Consider the following 18128-nt stretch of genomic DNA (forward strand, 5'->3'; position numbering starts at 1 on the left):
AATACCAGTACTGCTATGTACTGGTACATACGTTGTACATGCTAAAATAATGTTTGTATCCTGAGGCGAAGTTATTTTTGTGACATTGTTTTCCTCATTTCTCAAAAACTACAGCACCACAGCAAGTATTTTAAGGGAAGCTTTCTACCACCATTATCTTAAAACTGTGTAAGTTTAATTTTTATTTTAAATGTAAATCTGTGGACATTGCGTTTTTGGTCGAACAAAAAGTACCCAAACACTTTAAGGATTTTAATTAAGAAACCTTTGTTTTGTATTTCAGGTTGACGTGCATGTACACAGGCCTACATACATCCCATACAACTTTCACCATGGACTCGACAAAGTAAGTTCACTGCCTACACAGACATAGTCAACAGTTTTTCACATTTTATATTTATTGATGGCAAAATTAAATTTCTGCATGAATACCCGAAGCAGGACGTTTCGAACCCAATCATTAATACTATGTAAGTTGCACAAAAGATTTAGCCACTACTAGTGTACGAGAGTAGCTACACTACTCCTAGAACTATTTCGGTTTCGTCTGGCTATTGTCTCCCGTAACCTCATAGGTTTATATCTCTCACGCTTAAATGATGGTTCAACCGTTGTTCAATGAATTTTGGAATCAAAAATCTCTCTTTATTTTTATTTTAATCTCGCATGTGTCCTTTGATATCTCAATGTCCAAGGGGGGCGACCAGAGAACCCACTCCGCAATCTCAAAAAATGTTAAAAGTTATAAATTCCTACCGTTATTCAGTCCCCAAATACTCTGTTTTACCACTACACTACAAATACTGATTGTCCCCGAACTCTGTCGAACGCATCGCGAAGTCACGACACATGACGAGCGTGCGCATATTTTTTTTTCCCAGGACAAACGTGGAGAATTATCTACACACATTTGTCCTAAAATTAAAAAACACTTGATCCGTGCTTTGCGTACAAAAACATATGGACACGCATCTGGGAACCAGACGTCTGATTCCTAGACGCGTGTCCATATGTTTTGTACACAAAACACGGATCAAGTGTTTTTTTTTAATTCTAGTGTAAGCGGTAATGTATGTCAACTGAATACTACTTGCATGCACCCCACCTCCTTTCTGGCAAAACCACCACAGAACCTTCATTTTATGACCCCAAATAAATTTTAATGGTTTTTGTACGTGGTAATCTGCTCTATCAAGCAGAGTTTTTTTCATGAAATTTCTGGAATGATGTTTTTTTTAAATCTTGGTCAAAGGTCAAGGTATTGTGTCAAAGATCATAGTTATTTTTTTACTTATTTTAAGGATTTTTGATTAGAGCATTTAATTCTGATCCAAATTTGCACAATTTTGTGGAAAACTTGTCTATTTATGGTTTATTTCTTTAAAAGGGGGGGGGTGATCACCCACGAACTCGTGGAATATGCACCCCCAAAAAAATCTGCATCCCATGTTGACATGCTTGTATAATAACTAATAGTGTTATGTGATGTCATGCAGTGGTCTCAAATTGTAGAAAAAAAGTTGCAAAATTGCTTCCCAAAGCACTGATGTGCTGTATTGTAGCATAAATTAAGTTTTGTCCATTTAGTACTTGAAGTATGAATAAGACATCTGGTTGCTTACAGCAATATTGAGTAACTTTACTTTTTACTTTTATTTATTAAAGGATGAAGACACCACACATCCTGTGTACATCGAAATGGATGAACAATCGGCACATGTGTCTACAGAGTTTAAAGGAGTTGCAGAAGGCGAGGTAGTTTCTGTTGTTGATGATGTAACAACAGCAGTCGCGTGCTACATTTCCTCGTTTTTTGTATTTCACATGCAGTACATCCCAGAACTAGTGAAGACAATTGCTTTTTATCAATATGGTGTTCTTAAGATTGACGACCAGACTGGTATTCATAAGTCAGTTTTAAGCCTACTGGCACGTTTAACTTAGAAAAGGTCACTTTCCAAGAAAATGTAAAAACAAACTTGATATGACCCAACATGCACATAAAATAACAAACATGTGAAAGCTCAATAAGACTTATGTGTTTTAAACTTATTTTCAAACATCAGAATTTATCCTGCAGGGTCATATATTTGGATTCCGTGACCATTTATTTGCTACCTTTTTTCTCGATGGATTTGACTTCAGGAACCATTTAAAAAGAAAATAAGGTCCTATGAGCCTCTGAAATGTAATAGGAACTTTTTTTATTGCGCAGTATTCAAAATGGCCACCGACGCCATCTTGAAAAACATAAATTGTAATAGCTCTGGCCCCAGATGACCTAGACGGACAAATGAGATGTCCTTTTCCACTATTTCTGGCATGCCAAATACACTGGAATGGTAATTGTAAAGTTTTGGGACCATCTTGACCTCTAAATCCAAGATGGCCGCCGTCGCCATCTTGAAAAAACATACAATGTAATAGCTCTGGCACCATATGACCTAGACGGACAAAAGAGATGTAATTTTCCACTATTTCTGACATGCTTAATACACTGGAATGGAAATTGTAAAGTTTGGGGACCATCTTGACCTCTAAATCCAAGATGGCCTCCTTCGCCATCTTGAAACATAACTTCCATATTAGCTCTGGCACCAGATGACCTAGACAGACATAGACTTTAACTATCAAATAATATAATAGAGGCATGAATAGGTTTTCATCACTCAGGATGGCCAATGATGTTTTTAGATAATAATCTTATTAAATATTATCCCTATAAACAAAACAAAAACCATAATTGATTTTTCATATGTTAAAAATGAAACCCTGATTGTTCTCTGTTAGTTTATCTTGTGCCAGAGCTGTCACATTTCATAATTTTCAAGATGGCGGAGGCGGCCATCTTGGATTTTGTGACCACGATGATCCCTAACTCTACAATTACCATTCCAGTGGATTTTGTAATGGCAGAAATAGTGGGAATATACACTTTTTCCCCGTCTGGTTCCATATCGCTAGTATATTTTTCAAGTTGGAGATGTCGGCCATCTTGGATTTAGAGGTCAAGATGGTCCCCAAACCTTACAATTACCATTCCAGTGTATTTGGCATGCCAGATATAGTTGAAAAGGACATATATTTTGTCTGTCTAGCTCATATGGTGCCAGATCTATTACAAGTTATGTTTTTCATGATGGCGTCGGCGGCCATTTTGAATATTGCGCAATATAAAAATAGTTCCTGTCACATTTCAGAGGTTCATAGGGGCTTATTTTTCTTTTAGATGGTTCCTGAAGTCAAATCCATCGAGAAAAAAAGGTAGCAAAAAAATGGTCACGGAATCCAAAGATATGACCCTACTGTAAATACTATTGTTTTACTCATTTCCTAAAAACTATGCCATTTCAAGCAAAACTATTTCAAGGGAAGTTTTCTACCATGACCATCTTTATACCATGCAAGTTTTGTGCAAATCTTTAACCATATATAAAACAGTACAATTATTTTTCAGTAGTCAAAGTCCACTTGTGAAAGAAAGACAAAATCATCAGGGCCAATCTTACATTATTAAACTGTGTAAGTTTTAACTTTATTTGATACGCTTTCAGTGCAAAATTTGTTAGCACCCCCAAAACGTGTGCAATGTGCATGTAATTCCAATATAATTCCAGTTCTGTATACTAAATTTCCATAATATTGTGTCTAAACTGTGTTAAATTAAACTTTTTAACAATAAAATTCCTCTATGGAATATACCTCTTAAAGTTATTGTTGGCAGCGAATGAAGTTGTGTTCAAAATTTTGCACTGAAAGGGCTTACAAAATTACAGGTTTTCAGGTAAAATTAGAGACTTGTAATAACTTGTTTACTTTCATAATCGTTTTACTGTCGATTGAAAAATTGGTACATCACTGAATTTGACCTTAAATACCGCTTTATTAAAGTCCGGTCATCACGGTGTGTACTCTAGGTCGGACTAATGGGTTGTTAAAACAACTTTTTAACTTTGCAAGTTGGGAAAAAAAAATCTATTGAAGTTTGTTTAATAATGTTAAACAATTTTTGAGATTCAGTAGTTATTCAGCAGATTGTTCTCAAAGGAACTGATGGTTAACAAAGTTGCTTCAGTTGGAGTTGTGTTGGATTTGCAATAAATTTACAGTGACTAATTATAACAGAAGAGAAGTGTGTAAAAGACTAATTATTGGTATTGTCAGACTAATTGAAAGACTAAATAGTTGTGCTGCATGACTAATTAATTTTCTTGGATGACTAATTTAATTTCGTGTATTACCAATCTCCAGATCAATTAGTCATTTTAAACCATTTTCAAAGACAAACTATAATTTGTCATTTCAGTGTGTATTGACTAATCTTTTGATTGAGTGACCTATTAAAGATTAGTCAAATTAAACCATGTAAATGACTAATTTTTTTTAGACAATTGACTAAGTGATGTTTTCAGTGTAACAAAATACTATATACGGTATATTTTGTTACTTTAAATAATTGTGTTTAAACATGATGAAAAAGAAGATTCATTTGTCTTATTGATTTCTCGATTTCATACGCGCGAGATTTGCACAAAATTACGAGTATCCGCGTTGGGAGTAGAGATATATAATTAAGCTTTATTGTTGGGTGGGAGAAACTTGTATACACAAACACACGTATCATTGTATACTGCATGAACCAATTTGTCAACCCTTAGAATTGCATGTCGAGTTTTGTAAGCACTGGGCCCACTGCTAGCTTAGCAGTAGCACAACAAAATTATGCTTACCACCAGCCACACCAATAAGGTTACCAACCAAACATGCGATGTCACATGTAAAAAAAAAAATACTGGGTTTGTGCTTAGCAGACAATGTTAAGCAATACTTTCTGCCTACAAGCAGCTCTTTGATAATGGGCATAGATTATGTAAGCAGCCATTTTGTGCTTACGGAGCGTCCCGTATCGGAGTTTCTATTTCAAAAAGCTGTTTACCATAAGCAAGGGTAAATGTTTGCTTAATTAATGTGGCACACGAGTGACGTAGCAAAGCAATACCATGGTAAAATGTCCATACGTGCCAATAAATGTACTGCTAATTACTTGAGAAATCAAGGTGAAATACAATTTATGCTACACACATTTTTTTGCTACAGTAAGCACAAAAAAATAAGCTTACAATTTCATAAAGCTTTATGAAATTGGGCCCTGGTCAAAAACCAGTAGCAGTGCGTGCGCCCTCTCTCGTTTGGGTAATTAAATCAAATAGTCAAGAGAAGTTAATATCAGGTATATTTTTGTAATTTATCTAAACATTATACTTTGATCTCATAATGGTTACAATTGATTTTGTATGATATTGTATAATACTACATAATTATTTATAAAAGGTAGACGACATTTTAAACCAGTACTGTACTCAGCTTATACTTTTTCTGTAAACATTATTGTCATTGTCAACTTTGTCAACCATTCTCGCGCTGAGGCGGGGGGGGGGGGGCATTTTTAACCAGCTTTGCTTGTAAATCAATGTGAATAAATAACCCTTGAGCTCTATTGTGTTCGTTATAATTATGTTCACTTTGTCGTGTTAAACCGCAATAAAAAGACGTAAAGGGTTACGTGACATTAAAATTCCCCACCCCTGCTCGGATATGGATCAAACTTGCCCTGCCCCAACCACTCCCTTGAAGCCATGTATTTACTTCAATTGGTCACCGTAGTCTGTGGTCGAACCCATACATAAACAGGGGTAATTGAAGAATTTATGTGTGCTTTAAATTAGTATTTGTCTCCACATGCGCACGTAGGACCACATTATTCAGTGTCGTTAGTTTGACTAACACCAGCAGGATTGCAGATGAACAGTATTTTTTTTAAATAGAAAATTTACAATATTGTGTTTTTTCATAAATAATAATTATCAGAAATAAACGTGCTCGTCGACGCAGGCCAACCTACCTCAAATCTTGTAGTTCTTCTGATACAACGGCAAGTCTTATTGGATAGAATAACTTCGTTGCAAAGTAAGGACCAATCACAACGTTTGTAACGAAGTGCCTCGTCAGAGCAAACAATCGCGCCATTTTCGAAGGAAGTTGCGGGAACTTCTTCGTACGAGAAGTAAGCTCTCTTAATTTGGATAAAAAATCATGCTATTTGTTGTCATAAAACAAATTAGTTAGAAGGATTGTTGTCGACAGCTGTTCTGGCTTTTGAATAAACGGTAAATATGAATGATTATTATTTACACAAGAGTAAAATCGGAGGTTTTGGTGTTGTGCCCAGTTTGCGGACAGTCAAACAGTGGATGTTTTGACGTGACATGTGATGCTGTTGACACGCATGACATGTGGTGGTAAACTCAATTGAGTTTGTTACTACTGCAGTACTACTGCTACACTAGAGATACATAAGGGAGGATGATTTTCTGCACCTCGCCACCAATTTTTCCGGCCTAAATTAACTCATAGTCCTTATTTATAAAAATGGCCAGAAATTCACTCAAATTGGTCATTGGTTGGTTGGTGGCGAGGTCGTAAAATTTTGTTCAATCTTTAAAAATTAAAGTCAATGGAATGGATGGGAAACTTTTGTCTTGAATTGAAGGGGCACCAAGGCCAAGGTCGCAAGGACTAGGGGCAACGGAGGCCATGGCATACATGTTATTTTTGTTAGTGTTTGATACAAAATTATTTCAAATAACGAATGGAAAAATGGTGCCAGGATCGGATGGTGATATGGTCACACTTTTCTGCCCGCCTGATCCAGGACAAGCAAGATCAGCCTATATTTCAAGAAGTTGCTGTGGATGGGTGTGCGCCACCACTTTTTCATTTGATATGATATACCTCAATTTAGACCCAGTGACTGGGGCGCTGTACTCCTTTTAAACAATTTTTGACTTCATCTGTCGTACTAGCGCCCCAGGGAACGGCACAGAATTTTAACGAATACCCTGTTTTTCGCGACACCCAGCCACAAAAAATGCCTCAAAATGACAAAAAGACCAAAAAAAACTAGCTCAAAAATCGCCTACTCTATTCTCGATACGTCTAGGATGTAACATCAGGCATTTAATTGTACTCACGATCATTTTTTAAACTCCAAATCGATGATTTTTAACTCCGCATTGTGGAGCGATTGACAAGTCTGCGATTTTCGGATGTGTATGGTAACGAAACATGGCGTCGCGGTGTATAGATCAGGTGGTAGTCGCATCACGTGTCTTCGGTTTGCTTGTGGCGCGTTGTGGGTGGATGTCCATCAACGGCTGTTTAATGCTACACTTGTTACAGGCGTTACAGCGAATGCTATACATTGTACACTGGGATGGGTACAGGCGCTGCAGCTAGCGAGTGCCCACGTGCGTTCAATCATGGGCAACGTAACTTACACGGTGCCGGGTTGTTGGAAAATTATCAGAAAGGGGGTGAAAGGTTCTCAGAAAGGGAATATTGTCTGAAAGAGGGGATGAAGTCTGCTGGTCTGGATTTTTCTGGTCATTGCCCCCCCCCCCCAAAAAAAAAAAAAAAAAAAAAAAAACAAAAAAAAAGGGGGAAAAGATGATAAATAAATAAAAACCGCTGTACTTCATCTAGCCTACGATTTTTGTGCATGGTTAAATTGCTTCTTATAATGTTTAGTGCTGCCAGTGTCACTGTAGAAAAAAATGGCGTTCAATACAGATACATATCAGGATTTGCTGGAACGGTACAACCCCCCCCTCAATTTAACCACGCACGAAAATCGTTAGGCCTAGATGAAGTGCAGCGGTTTTTATTTATTTATCATCTTTTTCCCCCTTTTTTTTCGTTTTTTTTTTTTTTTTTTTTTTTTGGGGGGGGCGATGACCAGAAAATCCAGACCAGACAGACTTCATTCCCTCTTTCAGACAATATTCCCTTTCTGAGAACCTTTCACCCCCTTTCTGATAATTTTCCAACAACCCGGCACCGTGTAAGTTACGTTGCCCATGATTGAACGCACCTGGGCACTCGCTAGCTGCAGCGCCTGTACCCATCCCAGTGTACAATGTATAGCATTCGCTGCAACGCCTGTAACAAGTGTAGCATTAAACAGCCGTTGATGGACATCCACCCACAACGCGTCACCAGCAAACCGAAGACACATGATGCGACTACCACCTGATCTATACACCGCGACGCCATGTTTCGTTACCATACACATCCGAAAATCGCAGACTTGTCAATTGCTCCACGATGCGGAGTTAAAAATCATCGATTTGGAGTTTAAAAAATGATCGTGAGTACAATTAAATGCCTGATGTTACATCCTAGACGTATCGAGAATAGAGTAGGCGATTTTTGAGCTAGTTTTTTTGGTCTTTTTGTCATTTTGAGGCATTTTTTGTGGCTGGGTGTCGCGAAAAACAGGGTATTCGTTAAAATTCTGTGCCGTTCCCTGGGGCGCTAGTATGACAGATGAAGTCAAAAATTGTTTAAAAGGAGTACAGCGCCCCAGTCACTGGGTCTAACCTCAATTTAGATATCCCTTTTCAGTAAAAATGAGTGAACAAGTGGTGGCGCCATACTGAAAGTTATCCCAATTTTGTTGAATATGAATATGATGACATTTCAGCAAATCACTAATCAGTAAAAGTTAAAACAAATATTTATTACCATTATAGACAGATAGACTGAAAGCTTACGCCATGTACAAATACCAAGAAGAAAATTATCATTCATTCTTTCTTTCCCCTGACCAGAAACTCACGATGGATCCCAAACGAAAGCCACCCATTTCTGCCGGTCCGAAATCCAAAAGAGCACGGAATGATTTCGAAGACGACCCCTCGACATTCGAGGAGGAACTGGCCCTTCTTGAGATGGTAGAGGCGGAGATGTCTCAAGCTTCATCAACTGGTTCACAACAGTCCATGCCACCTTTTAAGAGTACCACAACGGGCAGGGCACCAGGTAAAATATCAACAAGAGAAACTCAATTTAACCCTCCTACAGTTTGACCAATCAATTTTATCTACCACTGAGGTTTGATCCCTGGCTACACGTCAGTTTACCATAGACCCTTCCCATGAAATATGTAAATTGCACATAGCGCGTGCACACTTACATTTTGGTTGGCAAAATGAGGGAATATCGCGCTGTTTTGTGCACGGCTAATGGGTGCGTGACGCAGAAGCGATTGTGCGTCTGCTCAGTGCAGCACTCTGGCGTTTGCCAACCAATTGGGTATGTACGCATGAAGGAATTAGCATAATTCATGACAAGGGTCCATTGTATGGCTTTTTACTGGCACCTCCCAAACTAAGGTATTGACAATACAGGGAGACCACCAACATAGGGCTAGATAGCTCAGTTAATAGAGTGCTGGCATGTTAATCCTGAAGTCGTTGGTTCAAATCCCGCTCTAGTCAACTTTTCAGCTGATCAGCTGATTTCAATTTTTCTTTTTCAAAACAGTGCCATAGAAAACTGAAAAACAAGTAAAGTGTGAAAGTTCCGGTCGCACAGGCCTCGATAACGGGAACGACAACGAGAATGTTAGCAATGCCGCTCTCGATTGGTTGAATGAGCGTGAGCGTATTCTGCGTGGAGCATTTCAACCAATAGAAAGCATTCTCTTTGCGTTGTTATCGTTATCGTTTTCATTATGACTGCAGCGTGACTTGGCCTTAATCAGCCATTTCCCCTTTTTTGCAAAATTAGAAAGTTGCATATCTGAGTAAATTATTCCTTGTTTAACCCCAAACAGTTTTACAGCTTGTAACTTTTTTCCCCTCAGTTCAATCTATGCTGTCAAAGTTCTGGAATCCAAAATGGCCGCGTCCGGAATTGCCAAAGCTAAATCCAAACGAGGACAGCATCATCTTTCAACAGATTGACTTGGAACATTACATAGGTAAGAACTGACGAGACTGGCTCCCCTCTTTAAAGGCAGTGGACACTAGTGCTGGGCGAACAGTGAAATTTTGTTATTCGGATACCGCTGGCCAACTTTTTTTTTTGCCGCTAGAGGGCGCTGTTCGTTTGTGAATGAGATCTTATGGGCTGATTGATATTAGTTTTAGACAGTGTCACTCGGTTCATTCATAAAAATGACCGGATCTAATTTAAAAATGGCGATTTGCTTTTTCTTTTGATCGTGATTGACTCTACGTGAAGGAAAACTGGCTCCCCCTCTTTAAAGGCAGTGGACACTACTACTAATTACTCAAAATAATTATTAGCATAAAACCTTACTTGGTAACGAGTAATGGGGGGCTGTTGATGGTATAATACACTGTGAGAAACGGCTCCCTCTGAAGTAACATAGTTTTTGAGAAAGAAGTAATTATCCACAAAATTTGATTTAGAAACCTCAGATTTAGAATTTGAGGTCACAAAATCAAGCATGAGAAAGTACACAACTTCGTGTGACAAGGGTGTTTTTTTCTTTTCCCAAATTTTCACCGGTTTGATATTTTATGCATGTTGAGATACACCAAGTGAGAAGACTGGTCTTTGGCAATATTACCAATAGTGTCCAATGTCTTCAAATCAACATTTTCTCCTTGGTAAAAGGTCACCCTGTGGGGAAATTGTCAGTTTCTACTGGAGCATTTCAAGGGCATCAAGGCAATGACAAAAGGGCATGGAGGTAATCGCCTTTGTTGCCTCCCTGTAATATTTGGCCTGAAATGCTGAATGTACAGTTCATCTGCAGGATTCTCCCCAAATTTTCCAAAACTGTGGGGCATTTTGGACTCAAGTTGTTGGATGCTTGGCCAACGCATGCTGAAGTGAAACAAGAATGTTTCCTGCTTTATGTTTATCTTCAGAAGTGTTGTGGCCGAGCGGTTAAGAGCACCGAATTCAAACTCTGGTGTTTCTGATCAGCAGAGTGTGGGTTCAAATCCCCAGTCGTGCACTTGTGTCCTTAAGCAAGACACTTAACCATTGCTTCGTCCTTCGGATGGGACATAAAGCCGTTGGTCCCATGTGTTGTGTAACGCATGTAAAAGAATCCAGTGCACTTATCAAAAAGAGAAGGGGTTGCCCAGGTGTTCCTGGCTGTGGCTGCTGTTTGCACCGTAGCACCTTGTAAACCCTCAAAAGCTGCTAAATAATTGGGTCGTGGAATTCATCACTGCAACAACCTATCTTTATGAAAGTTTGTATATACTCAGCGCCTTGAGTACCTTGTTTGGTAGATACGTGCACTATTATATAAGACTTTGATATTATTATTTTTATTAACTTGGACCCTTCTGAAAGCCCACTTGTTTCACGCTCAGCATTTTGACATTGATTCATCCCATTCACAGGTACCCCGCTCAAAGGCATGCCTGGTTCCACGCAAGGCCCGGTACCAATCATCCGTATGTTCGGCATCACAGCAGAAGGCCACAGCGTCATGTGTCACATCCATGGATTCTCGCCGTACTTCTACGTCCCGGCACCGGATAAGTTTGACCCCGCCCACTGTCGCTCGTTCCAAGACGCCCTGAACAAAGCTGTCTTGAGTGTTTTGAGATCGAACAAGGATAACATCTCGCAGGCCGTGCTGGCTGTGGAACCCGTAACAAAAGAAAGTAAGGACAACTTTAAATAACAAAATTAATTTCTTTGAAACAATTTTTATGCCCCATTGGTGATCACTGGAGAAGGACTTGGCTTTATCAACTCCAAACATGCGTGGATTGTACCTAGCTTCATGCTAAGCATGTTTGGTTTGGCTGGCCTGATGATGCTAAGCATGGTTGGTTTGGCTGTCCAGTACTGAATCCATCAAACTCAGACTCTGATAAGACTGGTATGCCTGGTCTTATGCTAAGCATGGTTGGTTTGGCTGTGCAGTACTGGATCCATCAAACTCAGACTCTGCTAAGATTGGTATGCCTGGCCTCATGCTAAGCTGTTTTGTTTGGCTGTGCAGTACTGAATCCATCAAACTCAGAGTCTGAAAAGATTGGTATGCCTGGCTTGCTAAGCATGGTTGATTTGGCTGACCTCATGCTAAGCATGGTTGATTTGGCTGTGCAGTACTGAATCCATCAAACTCAGAGTCTGATAAGACTGGTTTACCTGGCCTCACTGCTAAGCATGGTTGATTTGTCTGACCGCATGCTAAGCATGGTTGGTTTGGCTGTCAGTGCTGAATCCATCAAACTCAGTCTGATAAGATTGGCTTGCCTGGCCTCATGCTAAGCATGGTTGATTTGGATGACCTCATGCTAAGCATGGTTGATTTGGCTGTGCAGTACTGAATCCATCAAACTCGTACTCTGATAAGATTGGTATGTATGGCTTCGGCAATAACTTGTTCAATTTCAGACAAAAACTAATACCTTCTTTCTGTTTAGGTATTTACGGTTACCATGGACCAAACGGTATGCGCCCATTCCTGAAGATCACTTTAGCTTACCCTAAGCTGATTGCACCGACTAAGCGCATTCTGGAGGAGGGCTTCACTGTACCCAACCTGTATACCCACAGAGGGTACCAGACTTACGAGAGTAACATTGACTTTGAGATTAGGTGAGTCCAACAACCAGACATCATTTAAAGACACTGGACACATTTGGTAATAATAATAATAATAATATTAAAGGAATATTACAGAATTGGTTTTGCTAGCAAAAAAGTTGCTGTTAGTGTAAGCACTATCAGCAGCAAATTGCGCCACAGCACCTTGTAAAAACATTACATGGTGCTATCGGGATTAGATCTCAAAATTCAAAAACGTCCCAAATCTTGCAGGAAATACTGTATGTTACAGCGCCAGGAGCGTCACTGAGTGACGGACATGCGCACCATATAAGAAGCCACAATTATTGTAATTAAAACACCTTTATGTTTTCTAGGTTTATGGTCGATAATGATGTTCTGGGTTGTAACTGGATCAAAATACCGGCCACCAAGTATCAGGTTCGAACCCAGAAGACCTCCCCAGCGCCCGTCTCTCAATGCCAGATGGAAGTGGATATCGCGTTTGATCAGTTTGTCAGTTACCCAGCGGAAGATGAATGGCAGAAGGTGGCTCCGTATCGAATCTTGAGTTTCGATATCGAGTGCGCTGGGCGTAGAGGTAAGGCAGTGGACACTATTGGTAATTACTCAAAATAATTATTAGCATAAAACCTTACTTGGTGACGAGTAATGGGGAGAGGTTGATGGTATAAAACATTGTGAGAAACGGCTCCCTCTGAAGTGCCATAGTTTTCGAGAAAGAAGTAATTTTCCACGAATTTTATTTCGAGACCTCAAGTTTAGAACTTGAGGTCTCGAAATCAACCATCTAAACGCACAAAACTTCATGTGGCAAGGGTGTTTTTTTCTTTCATTATTATCTCGCAAGTTCAATGACCGATTGAGCTCAAATTTTCACAGGTTTGTTATTTTATGCATATGTTGAGATACACCAACTGTGAAGCCTAGTCTTTGACAATTACCAATAGTGTCCAGTGGCTTTAATGAGGAATGAATGAACGAATTCTATTAAATTATTTGTTTTTGTTGTAAACAGGTGTCTTTCCCGAGGCTAGCAAAGATTCTGTTATCCAGATTTCCAACATGGTGATCCGACAGGGTGAGAGGGACCCGTTTATCCGCAACGTCTTCACTCTTAATACCTGCGCACCGATCGTAGGATCCCAGGTCTTGTCCTTCAACAAGGAGGCAGATATGCTGAAGGTAGGAGAGACGGTTCTACTTCATTTAATTTCAATGCATTTAATGACTCCCAGAAAACCAAAAATAGAAACTCAGTACCCGGATGGATGTCAGACAACGATTTGCTTGTGATCTGTGTCATGGACCCAAGCTCCGGGCCCAATTTCATAGCGCTGCTTAGCGGCCGATTTTTTGCTTACTGTGCGATTTCTATTTCATAGTGTGCTAACCATAAGCACATGAAAAGGTATGCTAACCTTCCGGTGCTTACTGCACGAAAATAAATGATGTCACAATGCAAATCCATGGTAAACACGCTATATGGCTGCCCAATTTGTAAACCCTGTAAGTTATTTGTAAATCTGTGAACTTTTTTTTTTTTCTGTTTCCGAAAATGTATAATGGCTTTAAATGTAACCCTCATCTTGAAGTGGCCATCCAACCTTGTGATATTATCTCATCGAACAAAGCTTCGATGGGCTGACATATATTCAGATGCGCATTGGACCATGCAAATAACACTAATTACCTTATACGCCACTCTTAATATTTATGCAAGAGGTACGTCACAATGCTAACCCAAAACGAGGTCAAAGACGCAGCCACTGCAAGTGGTGGCAGACGTGTGCCATAGCCTCACTTTGGGTAAGAATTATGACGTCATGTATAAATATTAAGAGAGGCGTAAAGTCCTAAACATACTAAAACGTAAGTTTGCTTTTCTACTTTTGTCTTTTAAGGCGTGGTCAGAGTTTGTCAAGGCCGTTGACCCCGACATCCTGACCGGTTACAACATCCAGAACTTTGACCTCCCGTACCTCATTAACCGGGCCGCGGCTCTGAAGGTGACCTCCTTCCCGTTCTTCTCGCGCATCCACGAGTCACGGAGCTGCATCAGGGAGTCGACGTTCCAGTCCAAGCAGATGGGCAAACGCGAGAATAAGATTATCAACATCGAGGGCAGAGTTCAGTTCGACCTTCTTCAGGTGAGATTTAAAAAAAAAAATTATTTTTCAACTGGGTTTGAATCCTAACTTTGGTCGTAGCCATTTCTCTGCTGAGGTTCGAATCCCAACTTTGGTTATAGATATTTGCTCGGTTTTGAACTCCAGCTCCTTCTTTCGTCGTTGGTTCGAATCCCAAATTAGGCCATTGTCATTTTCTCAGCTTGGGTTGGAATCCCAACTTGGGCCACTGCCATTTCTCAGCTGGGGTTCAAAATTCCAGCTTGGGCCATTGGCATTTCTCAGCCTAAGTTCGAATTTCAAAATGGGTTATTTCCATAAGCCTTTTTGAGATAAGAAGGACACAATGCTGCAACACTATAAGGTTTGGGTAAATTTGTATGTATAATAATAATAATAATAATAAGACACGGTTTTTATATAGCTCTTTTTCACGGGGTGTCTCAAAGCACTTCCGACATTATTACCCCTGGTCACTGGGCCTTAAATCATTCCTTAAACCATCTCAGCTCCCTGGGGAGTATACAGCCTGTGCGACAATTATATGCGCTACATGGCTAAACCAATCACAAGAACCATCTCTGCCCTCACAGGTACCCATTTACCCCTGGGTGGAGAGAAGCAATTATAGTTAAGTGTCTTGCTCAGGGACACAAGTGTCATGACCGGGATTTGAACCCACACTCTGCTGAACAGAAGCATCAGAGCTTGAGTTCGGTGCTCTTATCCACTCGGCCACGACACCCCATACCAAACAGTACACTCCTATCAGTTCCGCCAAAGGCTTATTCTCTTGACGTAGTATAAGTAGTTCACGGCTTGGGTCCGAATAACAGCTACAGTTATGGATTTGGAAAACAAGAACCTCCGAGTTAAAATTAGTTCTTTGTTAACAGATTCTGCAGCGTGACCATAAGCTACGGTCGTACCGTCTGAACGCTGTCAGTTACCACTTCCTTCAAGAACAGAAAGAAGACGTGCAACATTCAATCATCACAGATCTACAGGTGAGAAATTATAGAAAACAAAGTTTTGAACTTGGGAGTATGAGTTAAAAATTTGGGTAATGTTTTTTCAGCAAGTTAAATGACCCTGTGTAGTGGCATTCACCACATGTTACCATATTGCACACTGGTAGTCAAAACCATGGTGGATGATATTGAATGGTCAGACAGTAGGAGGGTTGACTGTATGCTATGTAGATGTGTTCACTAAATGATATTTGCTACGTTGTCCAAGTCTTTGTTCAGGGCCAGGTCGTACATTTCGTAGCTGCTGTGTAGCCAGCCCCCGATTTCACGAAACTCATCGCAAGTAGCTACGCATCGTAGGGTTTGCGATGCGTCGCAGACCTATAAGACACTTCGCGGCTGCGACGAGTTCGCAACTTACGACGTGTAACCGGTCGCAACTTGCACTTGCGACGCATCGCAGCGCTTCGTGAAATCGGGGGCAGGGATCACAGCCTGGGAAGCGGCAGCCAGGGGATCACTTTACAAGGGGATGCAACTTTTTGTTTCAGATATCAAATATGACACAACAAAGGAAACTGACTGGGTAAATCACATGTTTGGGGTTGAACAATGTTATACTTTGATATTTATAGAGACCAAAGAAAATAGGAATTTTTTTTTAACGAGGACAGTTGTGTGCAAAGTCTTTGGAAAGATAAAAGTACAGGGACAAAGGAAAGACCAAAAATAAGTCTCCACATCGATGTATAAATTCAGGCCTCAAATTTCCCGATTTTTAGGGCAAGGCCACTTTGGCCTTGAATTTGTCAAATTTTGAAAGGGCACCAAGGCCATGAGGTAGGGCACCAAGGCCAACTTAAAATTTGAAAAAGGGCATCAAGGCCATAAAAAATAAAGATCGTTAAACAATTTCTGTTAAAGTCCATGAAGGCTATTTTAATTAACCATTTCATTACTTTTGCTTTCCTTTAACCAAAAACATCAAGTTTTTTTAAATGTGTTTAATTTTATTGATTAATGGGAAGTAAAAGTACGCATGAATTTTTTGTTGCGATGGCCAGACGTAAACAATGAACTGTCACTTAACTGTGTGCAGCGGAGATTTTGTTGCGACGGCCGGACGTAAATAATGAGCTGTCACTTGACTGTGTGTAGAGCGGAGATTTATTCAACGGACATACATGTACATGTACCTTTCATGTACATGTACATGATGCGTGATTTACGTAACATGGCCCACGTGCACAAACATGTACGAGTACCAGTGAACAAGCACAATACCAGTGGAATAGGCGAACGCCCAACCTCGAATGAAACCGAAATTGTGATTAGCTGGTACCCATCATGGACAACCATGCGTGGGTACGCGTGTTGCAAAATGAGTACCAGTGCGATTGTTCTCAAATGGTCGTTGCAAGTACATCCGGCCCGTGTATAAACTTCGAGTACACAATGTGTGTGGATGCACGTCTGTCGTTCGTTCTGCATCGTGCACACACATGCACTGCATGCTGCCGTCCGTTTCAATGGACTTCACAACCGACCGCGCTCTGTGTGCGTGTATTAATATAGGATGTACATGCAAGTGTTTGATTTTATGTGCACACAGACGGACGGTATCAAAACGTAAATTTTGATCTCAAAAAGGGCACGGCGGCCATCGGAGAAAAAGGGCACGGCCTTTTTGGCCGCGAAAACGTCAAATTTTCTCGGGGCACCACGGCCAGTTAGAAGGGCACCGGCGGCCATGGCCGTCGTGGCCGCCGGGAAATTTGAGGCCTGATAAATTGGAATATCAATCAGTCGGTGCCAGTCAGTCAATATTTTCTTGTTTGTTTTTCACTTTTAGAATGGCAATGACCAGACAAGACGTCGCCTCGCAGTGTACTGCCTCAAAGACGCCATGCTCCCTCTACGACTGCTGGACAAACTAATGTGTATCATCAACTACATGGAGATGGCTAGAGTAACAGGCGTACCCTTGACATATCTTCTCTCCAGAGGGCAGCAGATTAAAGTCGTCTCGCAGCTCTTGAGAAAGGTAGGCTAGCAGTGGCCAGTCCCATAAAGCTGCAGAAGCACAGTTTACATAGCTTAGTGGAAAACCATTACCAGCTAAAATACCCTGTTTCTATTTCCGGGGCTTATCCTCAGGAAAATCAATTGCTCCAGTCATAACTTACGGAGGCAAGTTATGGAGTGTCATGGCCGAGCGGTTAAGAGCACCCGACTCAAGCTCTGGTGTTTCTGATCAGCAAAGTGTAGGTTTGAGTCCTAGATGTGACACCTGTGTCCTAAGCATTACACTTAACCATGATGCTTCGTTCTTCGAAAGGGGATGTAAACCATTCAATTCAATTCAATTCTTCGAAAGGGGATGTAAAGCTGTTGGTCCCGTGTGTTGTGTAAAGTAACTTGAAAGAACCCAGTGCACTTATCATAAATGGAAGCCATTACCCCGGTGTTCCTGGTTTGATCGGCAGCATATTGCGCCAGAGCACTTTGTAAACCATTACATGGTGCTATGTAAAAGGAGTAGGTCTCATAATTCAAACGTAGTACCAAATACCTTGCAGGAAAATACTGTATGTTGAAGCACCTTGTGTGAGCGCTA

General features: G+C 40.4%; 1 protein-coding gene and 1 long non-coding RNA gene across 2 annotated transcripts in view; both read left to right on the top strand.

Annotated features, from left to right (window-relative positions):
* The first annotated feature begins 112 nt into the window (after positions 1–112).
* Positions 113–4319, top strand: LOC139953983 (uncharacterized). Its single transcript, XR_011788034.1, has 3 exons — positions 113–168; positions 284–346; positions 1666–4319. It is a non-coding gene; the product is annotated as an uncharacterized lncRNA (long non-coding RNA).
* A 1718-nt stretch (positions 4320–6037) lies between these two features.
* Positions 6038–18128, top strand: part of LOC139953851 (DNA polymerase delta catalytic subunit-like) — a 28610-nt gene continuing 16519 nt past the window's right edge. The window contains exons 1-10 of the mRNA XM_071953431.1: positions 6038–6167; positions 8670–8880; positions 9707–9823; positions 11229–11495; positions 12267–12441; positions 12768–12991; positions 13430–13596; positions 14316–14561; positions 15437–15547; positions 17364–17555. Coding sequence (XP_071809532.1) covers positions 8679–8880; positions 9707–9823; positions 11229–11495; positions 12267–12441; positions 12768–12991; positions 13430–13596; positions 14316–14561; positions 15437–15547; positions 17364–17555 — 1701 coding nt within the window. The 5' untranslated portion in view covers positions 6038–6167; positions 8670–8678. The remainder of the gene's footprint in view (positions 6168–8669; positions 8881–9706; positions 9824–11228; positions 11496–12266; positions 12442–12767; positions 12992–13429; positions 13597–14315; positions 14562–15436; positions 15548–17363; positions 17556–18128) is intronic.

The sequence above is a fragment of the Asterias amurensis genome, chromosome 22 (assembly GCF_032118995.1).
Source record: "Asterias amurensis chromosome 22, ASM3211899v1".
NCBI lineage: Eukaryota > Metazoa > Echinodermata > Asteroidea > Forcipulatida > Asteriidae > Asterias > Asterias amurensis.